The sequence below is a fragment of the Centruroides vittatus genome, unplaced genomic scaffold (genome assembly GCF_030686945.1).
Source record: "Centruroides vittatus isolate TY-2023 unplaced genomic scaffold, ASM3068694v2 contig_651, whole genome shotgun sequence".
NCBI classification, from domain to species: domain Eukaryota; kingdom Metazoa; phylum Arthropoda; class Arachnida; order Scorpiones; family Buthidae; genus Centruroides; species Centruroides vittatus.
In genome coordinates, this window is record NW_027122405.1 from 2094832 (window position 1) to 2117556 (window position 22725).

General features: G+C 29.8%; 1 protein-coding gene across 1 annotated transcript; it reads right to left on the reverse strand.

Annotated features, from left to right (window-relative positions):
- Positions 1-888: 888 nt before the first annotated feature.
- Positions 889-21441, reverse strand: Ist1 (IST1-like protein). Its single transcript, XM_067275925.1, has 4 exons — positions 21116-21441; positions 16051-16283; positions 13544-13752; positions 889-1780 (listed from the first exon to the last, which is right to left on the reverse strand). Exons 1-4 carry the CDS (start codon positions 21382-21384, stop codon positions 1409-1411), a joined length of 1083 nt encoding a protein of 360 aa, XP_067132026.1. The 5' UTR covers positions 21385-21441; the 3' UTR covers positions 889-1408.
- Positions 21442-22725: the final 1284 nt, after the last annotated feature.

Genomic DNA, 22725 nt, shown 5'->3' on the forward strand with positions numbered 1-22725 from the left:
ACACAAGGTTTATAAGAGGCTTTAGCTAGAAAAATGACAATGTTACAAAGATGTATATGAACTTTTCTATACATATTACTAGCAAATTTGAGTAAATTTCTCATACATATTTTATATAATGCAAGAATTTACTTTTGAACATGATTTTGGTTAATATTATGAAACAATTTTTACCAGATTTAATATTTTTATCATCATTTGTTTATGTACATAATGCATCATCATCATCATCCTGTACATAAAATGGTTCATCTATATTAGAACCACATAACAACAACAAATTATTCAGGAAGGAGTAAATTAAGAAAGAACTACTAATTTCTAATTTTATAGAATGAAAGAACTTGACGGAGATGGCTGTGGAAGTTGGGGCATCAGCTTATTGCTCTGAGGACCTAGGATCAAATCAGGTAAACAATTCTCCAGGAATTTTTCATGGGCAGTCAGTCCCAAATATTTCAGGTTCCATCCCTTATCACCCAGTAGTTTCCATCACGACCCTGGCCAAGTCCATGATGGATATGGATAAAAAGCCATCTTAGTGCCGCCCACAGTGCAGAAAACTTAGAAATAAAAAGAATGAAAGAATTCACTGGTGCCTTAAATTTTTATTAAATGTGAATAAAAATTTACATGAGGGAAAAAACACATGTATTGACAAATCAAAATATACAAATTATAAAGTTGTTTTAAACTTCTTGTAATTTGTTGTGTGTTAACTTCAAATATAGGAATTCTGTATCTAAAAATTTCAATTTTAAAATGTAAAATTATTAGGCACTTATGAAAAAAATAGCATCTTGCATAAATGGTATAATATAATACAACAACAACAACAACATCGGAAAACTTGTGTTTAGTTTTTTAGAAATTTTCAAACTTCAAAACTCATGCAACTTCTATTTTATTGGAGTGGAAAAAAATCTCAAAATCCAAGTGCTTTTGAGTGTTTTAAATATTTTATAAACTGGGAATTCAAAAGCAATCAAATTTTAAGTACTTCAGACTTTACATTCCAATAAAGTAAGCATAAAGCTGTAACAAAAACTCTATTGGAAACAGCCAATTAATCTCACAGTTAATACAAATTTATTTCTGTTAATAAAACTGACAAATGCACAAACATTAATTTCAACGTTGCAAATACATGGTTATCACAAAAATATAAATGTTTATTTTTAAATCAAGATTTCATTTTATAAAATCTAAACTTAAAAAGCCATTTTCTTAAATCCTAATAAGTAAATTTATATTTTTATTTTAAAAAGTTCTATTTAAAGTTAAACTGTTACAGAACTAACTAACTATTAACAGTTTATAGTATTTGATTTCTAATAATTTGGTGTAGATTCTTGCTGTAGAAACTGCATAATTCTATTGTGACATTTCAAGATAGCGATGCATTTAATTACTTGCGTTTCTTTAGTTCTTCAAACCTCTTAGTTAAGTCGTCAAAATCTACTTCATCTGACTTTCCATCACTTCCTACCGTATGATCAGCCAAACTGGTAGTTGGTACAGAAGGTAATTCTGGTAATAAATCACTAGGAAATTGTGTTCTAGGATATGGTGTTGGATTTGTATCAATTATTGGATTGGTTTCTTCAGTAGTTGTTTCTGATGGTTGTTCGAGTGGCTGTACATTTCCTACATCATTACTTGGTGGGGGTGCATTAAATTCTACTCCAACATTAAAACCTATTGGTGGTTTTTCAGATCTGTAAGGCCCGCTTGGAGGTACAGAAGGCAAAGGTGGACGGTCGTCTGAATCGTCGCTTACCTGAAATATAAAATTAGTTTTTAATACATTAGAAAACTATCAAAGAGAAAAACTGCAGCCTATAATGTTTGATTAATTGTAAATAATTTTGATTTAATCTATAAATTTTACAAATAACTTCATAAACTTCAGCCAATAGATGACTTAATTTCTTTTTTTCACTTAGAAGTAAGTATTCTGCTGTTTTTTAGCATTTCTATAGCATGCTTTTTAATATATCTACTGTACATACAACTTTTAAAACTATTTTTGTCTTCATCTATTTTCTAATTAAAAGCTGATAATTTACTATTTTACAACAAACTCTATTAATGAAGATTTTGATGTTTATTTTCTTCTCTCTATATCACTAAAATGTCATCAGCTCTTCTATGAAAATTTATAAGATCCAATCTGCTGCACTTCATTTACTTTTGAAATAAATTGATTTTATGTCAGATATATATATATTAAAACCATTTTATATAATAAAATCTTTTCTTTATATATTTACTTTAAAATTCAGTTTATAAATTGACATTTTAAGTTAATACAGTATTATTAAGATAAAAGTTATTTGATCTGTCACATAAAATGATTAGCCTAACCACAAAAAGTAATAAAAGAATGCCATTTTACAATTAGATTTCAAATTCAATCTGCTAAACAAAGTTTATTCTTCAAAAATATATGAAATTTTACTCAGATAAATTTCTTCATATACAATTATAATGCTACATAATCAACAACAACTGTATGAGGATGATTCAATAAGTATGTCACAAACAAGTCTTGTATTTTTGTCCTTCAAGAAATGAAAAAAAAAAAAAGACGACTTCAGTTATTAGTTCTCACATAATTGCAAAACAGTCATGTTAATTCTTGCAGTTTTCATGTATTTTGCAAACAAATATGGCATGTGTATTGACAGAATACATTACAATGAGTTGTGGTACATTTTCTGTAGACTAAAAAAAACTTACAGCAAAGGACATTTACACTAAAATGCTTCTGATTTATGAAAATGATTTCTTGTCTTGGAACTGGATTAAGAAATTTTTATAAAGGTTACTTCACAGTCATTAATAAAAGTCAGGATGTCCCATTTTAATTTAGACAAGAACAAGTCAAAGGTGGAAGAAATGATATACTGAAATAGATGATTTACAATAGGATATGTGTATTAATAGAAGAAATTAGTTGTTTCCTTGCAATTTTGTGTGTCAACCCTCGCTCATAAAATTGTGCCAAAATCAGTCCTTTGCATTATCAGATGTGTGCAAGATAGATTATGAGTTAAAAGAGAGCTTACATCTGAAAATAAAGGAAGTTCTGCTTATCTGAAAAATTTGGCACATTATACATATAAGGAGACACAATGCTACAGTGATTTGTTACTAGTGACAACCCAGAGAGACACCATTTTCAACTAAAGTCAAAATGTGCATCCATGATGTGGAAGCCCAAGCTCCTGTAACTAAAAAGTTCAAAGTCACAACTTTCAGTAAACTCATGTTGACTGTTTTTTGAAACTGCTAAGGCAATCTCCTGATAAAGTTTAACAAAAAGGATGACAATATCAACAATGTCAGCCACTCTTCAGTGCTATATGTGATATGCATGACAATTCACAAATTCACAAGAAACAATCCAGACAGCTGATAGAAGAAACAATGGTTTTTGTGACAAGTCTCATACTACATACAATACCCTTGTTACTATTCAAAATTAGTGTGGACCTACTCTATAGTCCTGATCTGGCATCAAGTGACTCACACCTGTTTTGATCCCTAAATAAACATCTTGGTAACCAATGTTTCCAAAGCAATGATAAAAAGGAAAAAAGATTTATCATTAAATATAATTTTATTGATTAAAAAAATAATTATCTATTAAGTAAAGCTGTATTGTATTGTTTGTTAAGTACCATTCAGAAATGGTACTTAACAAATGAACAAACAAACAAACATCTTCATTTATATACATAGATTATGTTAAATTTAATATAAAATTTTAAAAAATTAAAAAAAAAATCAATTAGCTTTCAATAAAACAGACTTGCAGATTATGCATGTTCCTGTGCTTCCATTACTGGTGATTGCCTGAATAATCAGGAGTAAACTATTTAACAAATTTTACTCATTTATAGTTATAAACACAATAGTATCCTTCACTCTTGTTCTTTTGTAGCATTCAGTATGGAAGTACTCAGTTTTCAAGTTAATATGGTAAAGATAAAAAGAGAAAAAATTATTTGTATATCTGGTAAAGATAAGTTAGATGCAATTTTTTGTAATGTATTTGTAGTGCAATTAATTAAACACTGTTAGAAGTTTTAATTTCATGTAATTAGTAAATTTTATAATTTACTAATTACATGAAATTAAAACTTCTAACAGTGTTTAATTAAATCAAAGGTAAAAACTGCTAATTGACCAACAACAAACTAAGAGGTAAAATAAGTATAAAAATTATTTACTGTCAGTCTCAGTTACATATTTACTATCCTCAATTTCATGAAATAAGTCACACAAAAACACTTAATAATATCACTTGTAACTATTGACTATAGAGTCATTATATTAATCAAAGTTACTCAGTTGACAAGCAAAATTTATCATGAGCAAAGTAAGCAAAATACTTAGTAACTGGAAGCACCCTGACCTGTGTGTGTGTGTGTGTGTGTGTGTGTGTGTGTGTGTGTTGTGTCACCAAATTTGCTTCAAATAAACTGTGCACTATGACTTTTGGTTATAATTTTTTGGAAAATAATGTGCAGATTACACAATTGAGCATGATATGTTTGTTATAATAATAGGAGTAAAATATGATGGTTGGATGTTTAAAATTTAATTTAAACTTAACTGAATTTCAAGATATCAAAATTTTGCCTAAGGCAGGATCAAACTCATTTAATATTCAAGAATTTTATCAGTTATTCTATCCAGAGTCCAGGAAAAAACCTAGTCCATATTATTTTAAAATATCATCTGCACTTTTAATTTTCAGCACATCAAAATTTAATTAATACAAATTTATTAATAATTAACATTACCAATGAATGCCTACAAACTTTAAGTCCAAATTCTCTAATCATTAAATCACTAATTAACCTAATTATAAATAAATATTTTTCAGGACTTTTTGAATTTAATTATTTCCACATTGTTAAATTATTATGATTAGATATTGATTAGGATTCAAAGTTTTTTAAAAACAAATTGTTAGAAGACAGTGTCCTGGCATGGTAAGCCACTTAAACAAAAACCTGTATGATCTTCATTTATTCCTGTTATCTTTGCTCTGTTTGGGTGTGTTTATACTAGCAGACAAACATCAGATTTTGTTAGTTGTCCTGAAGTTCTGTATTTGAAAAGCCTACTACAAAATAAAATTTAATATGCAAATATTTTCTTATAAGTCCACAAAATCAAAACTCAACATGATTAAAATGTAACAAATATCATAACTTTAGATTCATCTGCTAAGGAGCTTTTTTTAATGATCCACTATATGCTGCTCATTTTGTAATAATTTACATCAGCTATATAAAGTCCATCAATTACAATTGCCTGAGCATATTTTCAAAAACATTTTTTCAAGAACAGAAAAACCTTCAAAAATAAAATCATAAAAAAATATGTACAAAAGTTTAAAAAATTATATGAATTCATATTAAACAAGGTTTTATTTAGTTTGTGTTAGATGGTTTGTGTATTAGGGAGGATTGATGTTATTAAATTTTGGTGGTTAAAGGCCAAGAAGATGGGGAGCTAAAGGGGATTGTGTGACATCTCAAGTAGGGTCGAACTTAATGATAATTTTTCTCATTAGCATTTACAATTTATCATAAAACCCATCCCTACCCTCAAAATTAAACTTTTTGCCATTTCACAGTAATTAAAAATATAAGGAGTTTTTAATAATACAATATAACAGATGGCATGACCAAAATTTTAAATGTTGCCAGGAAAGTTAAGCTACTGTTGCTGGATTTTTTTTTGTTGGAATACTTTATGATGAAAATGTGTTAATTATTGTAAGCACTGATAATTATATGTTTGCGCTATATAATCTTAAGTTAATTTGTGGTTATTTTAACATTTCAAGATAGTTAACTTTCATTTTATTATTTCAGCTGACTGTTAGTCATTTGAAGTGCTATTCCACAGCCGTCTTAAAAAGTTTAAGTATATCAAAATTTTCTTGAGAACATTATGGAAACAGTACTAATGTAAATGAAAAATGCTCTCTAGCATTTAAGCCAAACCATAATTTTCATTAAACTGCATGCCAAATATCAAGCAGAAACACCATTTTAATCCATCCATTATGAACAGAGTAAAACAATTTATTTTGAAATCGATTTAGAAAATAATTATTAAAAAATACTTATTAATGCAAATTTAAAAAATAAAAAACTTAAAATTTTACATCATTCTAATATTGCATTTATTCCAAAGGTACTTAATGATTGCAAGTCATATGTATGCCATCAGTAAATTTATATGGTCCAGTAATGATTCTCTACAATTTCTATCAGTTTACTACTAAAATAAATTCAAGTTGTAAAAATTATTGTAAGACTAAAGAAATTCCTACAAATCATAGAAATATTTTAAACAAGTATTAGATATTCATTTCAATATATAAATTAGAATTTTACATCTGAAATTTACAAATCTTAATCCTTTTGTATACTCTAATACAGTAGTTACAATTCCATTTGATACCTTATTTATGTGCAACAGAATTCAAATTACATTCATCTGTACAGTTTTGTGTGTATTTTTCTGTTAGTATTTCAGATTTATGTAGCAAATAACTTCTAAGCTTAATATAATAATAACTTTTTAATAAGTATAACAATATACTGTAACTCTATATAATGTTGATAAATATACAAATTGCAAAGTTGTGTGAAAATATTCCATTATTATTAATGATGATAAAAATCTGTATAATTTACTTGAAATATTATTTTGGGTATTTCTAATCTGTATGTAATAATTATTACAAATAACAGTATGTATATTATGGAAGATAATTTAACCATGTTTTCCTACATGAATTTTAATTAGTGTTTGAAAACATAACTTAAGCTGTAAATTCATAACATGGTAAGAAGCTAAATCTAATTATATTCTATACTTCAGAAGTTGAAAATGGTAATCAAATCAATTTTTTAAAATTAAAGAATTGCTTATCTATTTAGAACCAACCATCGTTTCATTTATTGTAATGAATTAGACCAAATTATAGAATTCATTTCTTCTGATTTATCATGCGGACCATTCAAGTTTGATTGAAAGTGATCTTATAAGTAATAATTTTATATTACTATAAATTGCTATTCCAGGGCTTAAAGCAGTCATGGCAATAAAAAAAAAAGTGAGAAAAGAGAGTTCACACTGAAAAAAAGCTAAAAAAGCTAATAGTGTTAAAATGAACGAAAACAGGCGTTATTAAAAAAACACACAAACGCACACATATTTTGTATCAATAACATTGCATATGATATTAGATTGATTATTAAGTGGACTGATAAAATTAAATATGAAAATAGTTAGGCTGAGTTTATACTCCAGAAAAGTGACCAGTAAGACTGCATTAAGCCAGAACAGGCCCGCATTAAGTTTTCATGTGCCCCGTACAGAATTCCCACCGTTACACAGCAGAGCAAATGGAATAGTAACATAACTACCAGAATGTGTTTCCATATAACATGCCAAATTTCAAATGCCATTTATTTCAAGGTGCATTTTTTGATTTCTTCATTAAAAAAATGTAATTAAAGAAGAAAAAAAACAACTTCTGGCAGAATCAGTGGGTTGCATGTTCATTATATAGCAGGGGTGGGCAAGCAAAAGTTCAGTGGGAGCCAAAATGTAGGTTTTGCAAAATGCATGGGAGCCACAGTTCTGTACTTTTTTATTCTATACTGCAGTTCTGTACCTGGATTTTATTATATAATATAGAACAAGTATTGAATTTTTTTAATAAACGTATTTTCACAAAATTGTGGAAATAAAACTGTAAAAATAATAATAAAAAGCAGAAATTAACACTTTCAGCAAGAGCCACATAAAATTCAAAAAGAGCCGCATGCAGCTCTCGGAGTCTCATTTGCCCATGTCTGTTATATAGCAATACCACTAAGTAATTGTGACCCAATCATTTATTTGGTAATTTTATCAATATTTTTTAAATGATTAAAAATAAAATTACAGCATTCATTACTGGTAATACTAGTCTCCAAATCTATTCCCCTGAATACAATAAAACAATTTGTTAGTCATTCGACCCACAACTGACAGAGAAGAGAGTTTATGAAAACAATGTAATTAAACAAATGAAATAGCATGTGAAGGGACTGAAGGAGAAAGACTCAAGTAAATGTAGTCTTACAAGAAATTGTATTTTTTTCTTAATTGTGAATTTGTCCTGGCAAATTTTTAATGTAATTAAACATTTAGCAGTTTGTTGTCCTTCACAGTGGGGAACCGGCAGAGTCTATTACTTTCACAGGAGAAAATATACAAAGCTTTCTACTACCCTCAAGTTGAAAAATAATACAATCCCATGAAATTTAACAAATCTGACATTAATAAGTAAATGATGAATTATTTAGAGAGTTGATATTTGATAAGTTTAGTTTTTTGCTCTTATAGATCAAATTACAGAAATTATAAATAAAAATCTCATTTTTTAAAAATTAAAATCATAAAATTTTGCTTACAAAAAATCAAGATGAAACGCACGCTTTTCATTTTTATAATCGCTTTGTTTTATTAGACACAGATATTATTCCTATATAGATTTATAAATTATAATAAACATACATTATGTATAAAATTACATTAAAATAACATTAAAAACTTGAACGGCAGCAAAGATGAGACGTGACACCATGTAATTTATGCTAATTACTTTCTAATATTAAAATATTAAAATCTTCAATAAATTATAATTAAATTAATTTTTTGACTGAGTTCGACTAGAAGCATATCGAAAAGCTAGATTAAAGTGAAAATAGCGGTTTTTCGACGCTAAATATTTACAAATTAATTTTTAATTTGGTGCCGGATTGACCGCAGCTGTTCGAATGCGCACGTGCATGAAGAGTTTTATAGTTTGTCGAAATGGAAAATGAAGGACACCGTTAGAATGCAGAAAACCATGGTGCATGCCAAATATATAAGCACCCACTTAAAACCAAACTTTTGTCTTTGTCTAAAGATTGTCTCTACAGAAGTTATTAATATTTAGGATATTAGCTTAAAATCTTATATTTCCTGGCACGAGATTTGCTCGATCTTTAATTTTACAGAGTGCTAGAAAGATACAAGCTTTGAAACGAGTGTCCTACAACATTTTATTTAATAATAACAGTATAAATCAAATTTATTATTGCTCAACAATTATTTTTTCGGTTTTTCTACGGTAGTCAAAAACGAGTAAATGTCATCGTTTAAGCTAAAGAATAGCAGGCGGTTGGGAAGAAGTTTGCTTAGCAACTTACTTCAGAAAGTATTGGGTTCTATACGATTTTCCGTTGCTAAAACATGAGTTTCTACTGTTAGTATTAAATAAAATCTATTTCTTTCTTTTGTCCACTGTGCTTAAATAAATACAAATGCTAAAAATAATGCTGTATAAAAATCACTCTTAACGCCGAACTAGAAGTGTACTTGACTTAATGCAGCGTGATTATATCGAAGCGCTGCGGAGATCGGTATTTCACAAGGATACAAGCAAGGAGAACCCACGTGCAAATTCCTACAGCATGTGCAAAGTATCAAGCTTTGGGAAGCTGCTCGTTTTGTTAGTCTATATAAATGTAGTACACTACATGTGTATACGACAGTGCCTTAACATGTCGTGCACGGTCCATAAGGCATACAGGGAAGTGCTGGTTGCTATTTTGCTCCTGAGCGCATTTACAAAAAAAAAAAAATTTCACATGGGAAGTGAAAAAAAGCTAAAAAAGTGCATTTTTCTCAGAAAAAGCTAAAAAAGAGAGTCACTTTAAGCCCTGCTATTCATTTGTATTTGAAATGTTAATTTATTATTGTTTGTTAGCACTAGCAATGGAAGAAAATAGCCTGTTTATTTTACAAGGTCATAATTATTATTTAAACAATACTGCTAATATAAAAATTGACAGTAATTTTATGTTAATACCATGTATTAATGATAACCTTGACATGATTCTTGATAACAGCATTTAACTGTAAAATGAAAGCATTTATTAATCAGTAAAACAAAGTATTTAGGTATATTGAAATAATGAGTTGTGTTTTTTTATAATTTCATTCTGATATTATTTTTGATAAATTTAATATTTTTTGCAGTTATTAATAGGGAATAACTTCCTAATTAAAATAAAAAGTTTGATATACAAATTTAAAAGTTACAAATCACAATGCAGTAGACCCCCCTATAACAAGGTAGATATGTTTTGTGTTATGTGAATCCGTGTTGTACGAGTCACTTAGATTTTACAAATACATGAGCCGTTCACAGCCCAAAGCGATTAACTTACTTGTTATATTTAAAATAACTTTCTTTAGTAATCAGGCTTAAGGCACTACAAAACAACAATTTTTATGGCTGTTGAATAATAAATGTTTTTTCTCACAAGAAAACTCAACTTTCTTACCTAAACTCTCTGTATATACGTGTGCCGCTGGATGGTGGTCATCCAATCAGCGTCCTCGCTATGCTGGTAGATCTCAAGTAGGTCTGTTGTTGCTCGTCCACTATTGGTTCAGATTCGACCAATCCTGTCGAGACACAAGTCAGCCATGACAATCTGTCTCATTCTTTTACCATGTTATACAAGCCTCTTTTAGTGTATTATACAAAGACAATCACAGTTTTTCCACCATGTTATACAAATCCATCTTATATGAACCCGTGTTATAGGAGGGGGTCTACTGTATTGTAACAATCATGTTTGGTCTATTTTTTGTAATTAGATTCAATTTAAGGTCTACAGCTCTCAAGTGATAAATAATGTCTTAATGTTTTTTTTAATCCAAAATTATAAGAAAATATTTGGTTAAATTACCTTGCAGTATTTACATACGTGTGTCCTAGACAAAAAATTAGAATATTCACCTAACTGAAAGTTTAGTATACGTTTTCTCATGAACAACACAGAGTATGAAACATTTTTTTGACCATGCCAAAAAAAATGATAAACAATGTCTGTGTACATTTATTATACCCATTAATCAGACAAATTAACTCAAACGTTTTTTGTTACAAATGGAAATGAAATGACAAAAAAAAAAACAGAACAACAGTTTGACCATGACAAAAAATTAGATTATTAGCTAAATGTGGATTAAATATAGGAAATACAACAAAATAAACTTAACATTTTGTGGCATTGCTGTTTGTCATAATTAGTGCTCCCAATCTGTCGGGCATGGTGTGGATTAATGCTTCACAATTGTTTCTGGTGGTGCAATTCCAAATGTGTCGAATGCATGTCATTAGTTCCTCTTTAGAAGGTTGATCACCATTCATTATGTCGTTGTTTCATGACCACACAAAATTTCAATGGGTTTAAGTCTGGGAAATTGCTTGGCCAGATTGCAATCTGTTGTTCTTGTAACCAACTTATCATTGACTTTGCGGTAGGAGAGGATGCTCCATCTTGTTGAAATAGAAATGTTTTCTCAATTAAATCCTCTGCCGATGGTATCATAAGATGTCTTGATATGTCTGTGCATTGACACATTCCCAAAGTTGTCCTATGCCGTTAGCACTCATGCATCCCCAGATCATGACAGATAATTCAAACTTTACAGATCTCTTCATACAGTCCTTTTCGAAGACCTCTTTGGTTGTTCTCCATACATGTGGCCCTTGGTCATCATAAGAGAGACAAAACAGGGTTTCATCACTGAAGAGACTTCTAGACTTCTAGCACATAGGGGATGAAGACCTGGGACTACTCAGAGGTATTGCCCAGGTGTGAAATTAAGAGAAAAGTAATATTTAGAGAAGAGGCAAAGGTGAAGTATAAAAAAAAATAGGAAAGGGGATGAAGGAGGAAGGCTCATGGGCGTCTGCATTGTATTATTTACTGAAACCAACAAAATGTAAAGAAATATCGAGTACAGAGTGGTAACTGGAATACAAAATTTGTGTACAGAGCCCACTACCACTTGTGAGTAGTGGGCTAGTGGGTAGTGGGTAGTGGGTAGTGGGAAAATTAGGTAATATACAGTATTTACATTACATCACCGAAGAGAACATTATTCCAGTCATCTTGTTCCATGAGCCTCTCTCTGCACCATCTGACACTCACTTGTCATTGCTTTTTCGTTAGAGATGGCTTTGTCTTGGGAACATAGAAATTGAAGTGTAACGTTCGGCTACTAACATTCATTCCAGTTGATCTCCATTGTGCATGCAAGTGTTTAATGCTTTTTAAGCAGTTTTGCATGACAATCTTTCTTAAGTTTCTCTCATCCCTCGAGGTCATTGCTCATTTACATCCATATTTCTGGGGTTTATTAGTTAAAACTTTTTGAACTCTGTTTTATTCTTTCAGCACTCTAGAGACTGTTGGCTGCAATCATTTTACATAATTTGCAATTTCTTTTTGTGTTCTTCCTACTTTGTACAAGGCTATGATAATATCATTAGTTCTGTCACTGATGTCACGCTTATGCCCCATGTTGTACTATTATACTGCTCTGCCCAGCAATATGGAAATTTGCATTAAAATTTAGTTCTTTATGGCTGTTTGTTCGGCTGTTTTTGTTAATATTCTAATTTTTTATCATGGTCAAACTGTTATTCTATTTTTTGTCATTTCATTTCCATTTGTAACACAAAAACGTTTGAGTTAATTTGTCTGATTAATGGGTATAATAAATATATATAGACATTATTTATGTAGGGTCAAAAAAAGTTTTGTACTCTGTGTTGTTCATGAGAAAATGTACACTAAACTTTCAGTTAAATGAACATTCTAATTTTTTGTCGAGGAGTTGTACAGGATGGTTATAATTAAAATTGCCCTCCTCAGATCTGTCTAGAGCCTATTCTTGTGGACGTATTTTGATGAAACTTGGTATATATGTTATATAGACCATAGGGAAAAGGAAATTGCAAAAAAAATATTTAGTTCGAATTTTTACCACTAGGTGAAAAAATGGTGCATGAATAATAATAAACACAAAACGGAAACACGCAAAGGTTTTTATTCACAACATTTGTTTAATGTGCAATCCATTTGCATCAATTACATGTTCAAAACGCCTTACAATTCAACCATTTGCATTAATTATCAAAATGCCTTACAATGCTGTAAGGCATTTTGAACACATGACTGATGCAAATGAATTGCATTGTAAGGCATTTTGAACATGTAATTGATGCAAATGGATTGCACATTGAACAAATGTTGTGAATAAAAACCTTTTGCGTGTTTCCATTTTGTGTTTCTTGTTCTTCATGTGCCATTTTTTCACCTAGTGGTAAAAATTTGAACTAAATATTTTTTTTTGCATATTCCTTTTTCCCATGGTCCATATAACATATATACCAAGTTTCATCAAAATACGTCCACGGGAATGGGCTCTAGACAGGTCTGAGTAGGGCAACTTTAATTATAACCACTCTGTATGTGCACACGTGCATTGAATAATAGAAAACTGTGTGCAATACAGGATTTTGTGAATGGCAGGAGAACCCAGAATGATTCCACTATATAATTAATTTCATAAATGATTATTATTAAATGATTTTGAAAACACTTACAGAAGGATAATTAAAAGGAGGTTGAGTTGGCATCGGAGGTCTGATAAAACCACCAGCACCTATAAACCCTGGTAACGGTGGAACTTGATTTGTTTTATCTTCAAAATCTATAAGTGTATCAGCTGGTTCAACTTCAGCATTCATAAGCTCATCTTCCTTCATAACATCTGGATCAGGTTCATATTGTACATTATGACTTTTAGCAATTTCTGGAAATGTAAAGAATACATACTTAAAACTTAACTTTCATAATCTTAATTCTATACAAAATTCATAATTTATAAATTTAGTTAGACAGCAACAAGATAATTGTTTTATTTATAAAATATTAGTTTATTATAAAAATTACAAAAATGAAAACATTTGGAAGTCTTCAACACATACATTCCAACAGTTTTTAAATTTATTTGTACAGAGAAAATTTTTTACAAATATATGATGCTGGAGGGACATTTAAACAATTTAAATATATAGGCAGAGAAGAGCCTATAAAGAAAGATTGTCTCCATTAGTGTTGATTGTGTTCTGACATTTTGGAATGACATGTCAAAGACTTCTAAAAACTTTCATCTTATTTGTTAGTCTTCATTTTTGTAATATATTACTGTCCTTAGACTTTTAAAAATGTTTTTAATTTATTAGTTTTATTTGGATTCACAAACACAAGTCCTGTTACTTATTTCAACACTTGGCGATATTCAGTTTTTATTTAGTTGATACAAGTACGATAACAATTATTAATTATTAGTTTTACTTATGACACTTTTAAAAAACTTTTATATAACAAGTAGCTTACTGTTTGAACAAAAATATCTTTTATTGTCTCAATAATATTGTTTCAATAAATATTAAGCTCATATCACAACACTGAACAAAAAAAAATCTTAGATAGAAGACTTAAATGCAATTTGTGTTTTATCACACATTTTGCCTGTTCAATCAAAACAGTCAGTCAAAACAAACTCTTCACATTGACAATTACATTTTTTCTGAATGTTTTTCTTTTTTCATTTGTGAAGCTTCAGTATGGAGGAAGCACTACTTTTAGCTATTTTTGCAGTGTGCCTTGTGAAAACAGCAAAAAAAGATTCTTTATATACATAAACAGTGGTATAAAAAGTAATTATTTAAAAGAAACTGACATTATATCATTATATATTTTTTAAATTATTATTATTATATCTCTATTTTTCAATAAAATATTTTTTTATTTACAACATGTAACAGTACTTTTTATTCTCATTCCCAAGAGAAAAAATTTTGACATAATTTTAGATAAAAATCTAATCATTTTGGAAAAAAAACACCACAGTTTAAATCATATTACTGGTAATGCTGGATCGAAACTTTCACTGAGTGTGTATTGTCAGTTTATGGTCAAGGGCCTCATGGGTCATGCTGCACCAACACAGAGTGTAATGAGCATCTACACAAAATGACTTATCTGTAGTTTTGTCTCATCTGTCTTTTTTCAGTTCAGGAAAACCCTTCATTCTGCATGTTACACAATGTTTTAGCTCAGGGATTGATAATGTGGTGCACATGATGCATTTCAAAAGTGCCCTCTAGAACCATGGTCACACAAGCATAAATATATATACTTGTAATTTTACTTAATTTTATTTTGTGTTATTTTATGTACATACTTTTAATTTTCATTTTTTAGTTATTACATGCATGTATAACCTTTATTTTGTATAAATATACATATTTCAAAACAATTATTTTGTTTATTTACTACACCATTGTAAATTTTTTTTTTCCAAAAATTAAACTATGTGCCTTCAATGGTTTTTAAAATTTTTATTGCACTCTTAGTAACAAAAAAAGTTGCCGACCCATTTTAGCTAATATGTTTTGACTGAAAAGACAAAATGTTCAATAAGACATTGTGTATAGACCTGCTTTTTCAGAAAAAATAGCTATAGAGGAATCCACATATGTAATTTTTAGTCTAAAACAGATAATGGAGAAGTTTAGGGAAAAATGACAAAAACTACATCTGACTTTCATTAATACAGAGATGGCTTAAAACAGTACCTAGGCATGTAATCTAGTACAGTATGGAAACAAGGATGTACCCAAGAAATATGTAAAGTTATTCAGGTAATGTGCAATGATGTGGATGCTGTCTTAGGGAAACAACAGTTTTGAACAGATTATTTTTGCATTTGTTTCACATATATGATAAAAAATTATATGACTGCTTTACAACTCAAACACACTACTTTTTCAAAAACTCTTTGAACATCCTTAACTTCAGTATATGAACAACATTTTACATATAAGAATAAAAATTGATATAATAAATAAGCAAATATGTTACAATAAACATTGTGATGTTTAATGTTATACTATTTATTATAATATTAAAAAAAAATTAAAAATTTTCTTGTTTGTTTCTAACTAAATAAATTTTTATTAATGTAAACGTTTTAAAATGTTATCTACTAATAACTATATCAAAATTATTTCCAAGTATATTTCATTTTCAAATTTTAATTTACCAATCAAATATTTCTCGACTAATATTTTTGATGGAGCTTGAACACTAAGTTTATGAATAAGTTTATCATTGACAGTCTTCAAAGCATTTTCTCGGGCAGCTTGAGCATAAGGTTTTCCATATTTAGATGTTAACTGATCTGCAATCATTTTTAATTCTGCTACATCTGCTTGAAGTCTTGGAGTTGCCCATATAATACTTGAAATTGCTTCAGCTAATCCTTCATCTAAAGTTCTAAATGTAAAAAATAAGATGTTTTGAATTAATTCATTAAAAAACTCAATGTTAAACATTCAAAAAATTTAATAAATTAAATGGCAATGTTTTATTTAATTACAAACTTATTCTCACAAGTAAATTCTTAATAAAATATAAGATTTAATGTCATTTTTAATAAAAGCCAATGTAATTTTTCCATTTTAAATTATTAACTACAATTATAAAACAATTTAAAGTTAAAATAATAGCTTAATTTAATAACTTAAATTTATTAATGCAACATTAATAGATTTAATTTTTCATAGTAATGTAAAGTTACAGGTAAAATATTCATAATTATGCAACATGTTTTTAAATACATAAAATATATATATTTGTTTGTTAAATTAATTGATAAAGAGACTTTACTTTTTGATAAAAGTTAACTACTAATAATTAAAAATAATACTTAATGTAACATTCTAAATATGTTATTGAAATGATGTATAATATAAATTTATCGAAGAAAACTTTTTTGATCTTTAAAGCCAACTTTCTGTAAATTTTAATTTACATTCATATAAAAAAAAAAAAAAAAACATGGCTGATGAGGAAAAGTCTATTTATATTTGCTCTTATGCAAAAAGCATGCAACATCATTTTTATTTGTTCTTGTGATTGTCACTACTTTGAAATGCCTAGTGTAAGATATACATATAAGATTATAATCTCTTCTGATATGGTTGTATGCACTAATATATGCCATTTTACTTTCCCGGCTTACATAACAAGGCAAAAAGAAAAAAAAACAGCAAGAAAATTCTGTGTATGTGTGGGGGTATCTATTTCACTTAATATCTCAGGATGGGGTGAAGAGATACAAAATTTGGCATTGGTGGCTTGTATAGAAGCATTGATGCTATTAAATTTTGATTGTGAAAGGTCAAGAGAGTGGAGATAGAGGGGAGTCATGTATATTAAGAGGGGTAGGACTTAATGAAGATTTTATTCATTATTAACATTTACACTTTTTTTTTTACAAAACTTATCCTTACCCTCAAAATTAAGCTTTTTGCCATTTTATAATAATTAAAACTTTTTAAAGTTTTTATAACAAAATCTATAACAGATGGTGCCCCACACAATTTTATTTTTTGCTTAATATGAAAGTTTTTCTTTAATAAAAACTCATAACAAGGAAAGTTTTTGAAAGAAAACTCTTGTTGTTAGAATTTTTTTTATTTTTACAAGTGATTAATTGCAGATATAATAATCATCCAGAGCTGTCAGATACAAGGTATGGCAGTCAGTCATATCTTGTATCTGACATACCTTGTTATTAAAACAAGTACAGTATATGGCCTACCAGACCTTGTTTTAATGACAGGACTGAAAAGTATGGAAGCACTAGGATTTAACTAGAATTTATTTTCCTCTTGATCTTTCAGAAAGTACATGTTTGAGGAAATTGAAATAATTAATTTGGTTGATAAAATTCTATTATATAGTTACAATCATATCAATTCAAAACAATAAGAAAACTGAAACAGCTTCTTACAGTAATATTGTTAAAAAATATAACAAAATAAAGCTTATAATTTAAATTATTGAAATATATATATATTTTTTAACTCTCTTTACACTGCAGACATTAAGAGTGTCTTTTTCCATGCCTATCATAGGTTTAGCAAAGCCTGCAAAAGGGACATCTAAGTACAGTGGTACTTCGGTTTTTGTTGACTTTGGTTATCATCGGTTTCAGTTTTCATCAATTTTTTCTGCGAAAAGTTTGTCTCAGTTTTCATCAGCGTGCTCACATGACCTTGTTCAAAAACAAAGGGTAACCCATGCATTTTCCTGCTCAGTGTGGCATTGTTTCTTGTTGTGTGAGTTTTATTATCCCATGCCTCTACCCAAACAACTTCATTGCTTTCATTTCCCTTTTGCTCCATCATAGGACCAAAGAAAGTTTCCAGAGCCAGCAGCCCTTTGAAGAAGAAGGCCAGGAACACGATTGAGTTGAAGAAAGAAATCATTGAAAAATACAAGCGACATTAAAATTGACGAAATCGCCTGTATGTATGGAAAGCCACCATCCACGATAAGATCTATTGTGGTAAAAAAGAAAGCAATAAAAGAGGCTAATGTAATGAAAGGCATGAATGTGCTAACAAAACAAGAGATGGCAAACAATTGGAGATGTTGAACAGTTATTATTAATTTGGATCAATCAAAATCATTATATTAATTTCTTATTGTTTTTACTATTAAACACTATATTTATTCTCTATAAAATGTATTTTTGGTATGTATTTTGGAGTGTCTGGAACAAATTAATTGGATTTACATTGATTTATATGGAAATAATTGCCTTGGTTTTTGTCGATTTCGGATTTCACCAATTGTTTTCAGATGGATTATTGACAAAAACTGAGGTATCACTGTAGTAAGGAATGATGACAACTATGTCCAGACTAAACCATATAAATTTCTGATATTTCAATCCAAACTCAAACCCAGATAGATCTCCAGAATAACAGTCTACCTTAACTATCTAGCTGCCAACTTTATATAATAATATATTATCAATTGTGAATCACCAATACATAGATGATAAGAAAAATATAGTATCAGGAGATACAATTATTTCATAAAAGTTTATAAAAAGCAAAACATACCTTAAATTTTTAATTTTATTTTATTAAAGAGAGAGAAAAACTTGTCAAATTTAACCAGTCAGAAAAATCATTTTTTATTTTGTTTTTCATTTTTAACTCTTTCTGTCCTATGTGCACTAAGAAGGCTCTTTTCCCATACCCATGGGTATTCCCCATTGTGGACCTAGCTGAACCCATACCCATGGGTATGGGTTCAGCTAGGTCCACAATGGGGAAAGATTGGATGATGAGGACAAATTGTGATATATCCAAGATGAACAGTGTATACAAAAAAAATTCCCAAGGTTAAGGAGAGCAGTAGGATGGTACCTTAACCATCTTGACAGAAAAATTTATGTTGTGTCTGCCAGCTAACAAAAATCAAATTGTTTAATACTAAGGTGCAGTTCGTTACAAAATCATCTGGGAGAAAAAATGGAAGGTAAGAGACTATAGCTGAATTAATCAATGCACCTTTAATAGTGGGTGAAGTTTAAATAACACTAATGTTTTCAACTTGGTTAACAGGCCTTCTTAAGGTATGGTCAGTTGAAAATGGGGCATTCTATTTTCAACTGTCCATACCCAAAGATGGCCCATTAACAGATTGAAAACAGCATTATTTGTGGCTAATTCATCCACTCAATATCATCTTTATTACCTTCTCAACTAAAGCATTCCAAACAAATTCAAAAGTTATTTTCCTCCAGTCCATGAGATGCACTGTAGTCTATAGATTTAGAAAAATCATCATTCCTTATATTACCTTTTTCCAAATAAGTCCACTCTGATAACCTTAATTAGCTTCGCAAGTATTTTTCTTTGGTAAGATTCTGAAAACAAACTTTAAATTTTCCAAAAACTTCAATAACATTTTAAACAAGTTTAACAGTCTCAAATATTGCCAACAGATATTGAAGTTCTATGTATATTTAAAAAAATACCTTGTTTAACTCAAAAGACCTTAGAAACAAAGACAATCTATGACTTCATAGCAACAATACAATTTCATAATGTTATTTATTGTAATATTTCTTTCACTTTAGACTCATAAAAATATGAACTGACGAGTCCTTTGTAACATACAAATAATGAGAATATGATGTAAATTCCATACTGTTAGAATCACAGAAATTGCACCAATCCACTTTACTGTGATCTTAACAGATTATGGGCTCGTTTCCTAGTAAAGCCTCTTTGTTAAAAGACAGTTAAGCTATTTCCACTTTAAGTTAGCTGCTGCAGCATAGTTCAGTGAGGTTCACAAGTACTGAAGACAGAAGTTAAGATGGCTGCCACTATAAATTATACACATTATCTACTATACCTCAAATGAAGATTGTGACATACGAAATTCTATTTTAAACCAGTTATTGAAAAACTTTTGGAAACAGATTTCCAATCTTCTTCTCAGACATAAACGTTTTCAGATTTATTAGCAAATGCACACATTATTGTTGTTTACCACATAGGTAACTGCATTTTTATGCAATATTAAATTTTCATTGACTGCCTCCAATATTTTACTCTCGGCAACAATTCCACGTCATTTCCAACTAAACATTTTTATTCATACAAAACAACATACATGACGAGCCAAACAACAATGCCAAGTAGCCAAGGTGTAGAAATGTTTCCCACAACAACCCCATAGCTGCTTAAATAAAGCAGCTTTACTAAAAACAACAAAAGTAAATGTATATTGTACAATGTTCCTATATAAATAAGTGCAAAAACTAAACTTTTAAAGATTTAAATGAAACATGTTTTAAAAAAGTGTGTACGACACTGATTAATGGTAAATGTGAAACGTGACTGCACGAGGATCATTCCCCCTTCCCCTTGTCACGTTCTGGGCTTTCCCCTACCCCACGAAGCAGACATCATTATGGACAGTCCTAGAGACTACAAGGAAGAAGACTCAAACGGTTTGATAACGTAAATGAATGGACTAATTACTTTTCTGCTTGTTTACGCAGTAAAATAGTCAAATTAGTGCAAGGGGTAATTATTTACAGTTAATACTGTACATGACAAATCTTAATTTGTTTAATTTTTGTTTTTTTTAAAAGAAGTATATTTGATAGAAATTTCCGAAACCGAATTATTTGTAGTTTAATAAAAGATGAATTTTATTGATTAAAGAGTTTATCTGCTAAAAAATCCCAAGATAAACGTAATTGTATCATTTTGAAATATTTGTCGACTTACTTCATCTGTTGAATAAGTCCAAATCTGGCCAAAATGAGATCGCAATACATCTCGACGATTTCCATAGCTTCTACTAAATAATCCTCTCTAATGATGTGCTCGACGCGTATTTTCGCTCTTTCCAATTTCCCATTTGCTATATAATCCGCAATCTCTCTCCGTGCCTTCTGTGTCAATTCCGTTTTCTTTTTCTCTAATAATTTCAAACGGTTTATCGTTAACCGCAAATTCGTTTTCAGTTTACCATAATTAGGTCCTGTCGAAAACATCTTCGTTCCTCTTCTTCACCGCACCTGATTATGACGTCACCTTATGATAACCAATGACGCAATATACAAATCTATCAATCCAATTGCCAGATGAGCGAAGAAATTCCATTTGTAAAGAGCCAATTTCCCTGCTTTGGTTATTTTACTTTCTAGAAAATATTTTTTGAATATCGGTAATTATTATTAAATTTGTAAATATTGGTGATATTTTTATAAGTTATTATTAATAATGAATAAGCTATATAATGAATGTAATTAATACTAATATTATTTTAATACGCATATCATGGCGCACGTTTGTATTTTAGTAGCATAAGAAAAAATTTTTCTTATACAAAATCATTTAATATAGTGCATTGCATAGTTTTCTCTTGTCACGCAATCTTAATATAGTAATAATATAACGTAGTGTCTATAAACCGAAAGAGTTGAATTTTAACTATTAAGATATTTCAGTATTTTACATTAGCATTTAGATTTAAAAATGCATTAATAACTTATGCAATAAATTATGCAATGATTCGTTTGTTTTTCATTGAATGAAAATAGTGCAAAATATTTTTTAAACCTTTTCCGCCCGTGGTGTACTTTTTTAAGCAAGCCTATTATGGGTTCGGGCCAACCAGTGGCCAAGCGGTTCGGGCGCGTTTTTTTATGCAGCGAAAGTGTAGCGAAATGACGTCACGAGCAGCGTTAGCCATTTAGAAACGGGTTTCAGAGGATTAGCTGTAAAGCGCTTCTCGAGCGCTGCATAAAAATACGCGCCCTTCCTTTCTTTAAACCCTGGGAGTTCGACCGTAGGCCAGGACGGATTGGCCATGTGGAGTTTTCCGGGTTTTCTTCATGTCTGTAACGCATGAATAGGGCCCAGTTACCCTTAAAAAGACCTCCCGGAAGGCATCTCTCCCCTAGGCAGATCGCCCAAGTATTGCGTTGCCGTAACTTAACTTAATAAACAAACGATCTTAACCTTCCTCCCTTTCAGTATAGACGTCATTTATGGACAGCCCCTATAAACGGTTGTATATTATCCGATGCAGGCACTCCTCAATTTACAACAAAAGGAACCAATCGTGTTCCTAAGTTGAGGACGCCTGTATTTCTTGTATTTTGTATTTCTTAATTTGGCCAAATATTCAGCCGATATAATAGTAGCATATTTCTTATGAACTATAGTACATATATATGCACAATTGAGCAAAAACATCACGAACGTAATGAAACGACCTGCTCCGGATCTCGCCGCGAGAACAAATGACTTTTGGAAGCTCCTACTCGTCGCCGAAACTCTATATTTTCCCCGAAATTTAGGCGGAATTCCTAAGTTGATATCATTGATCC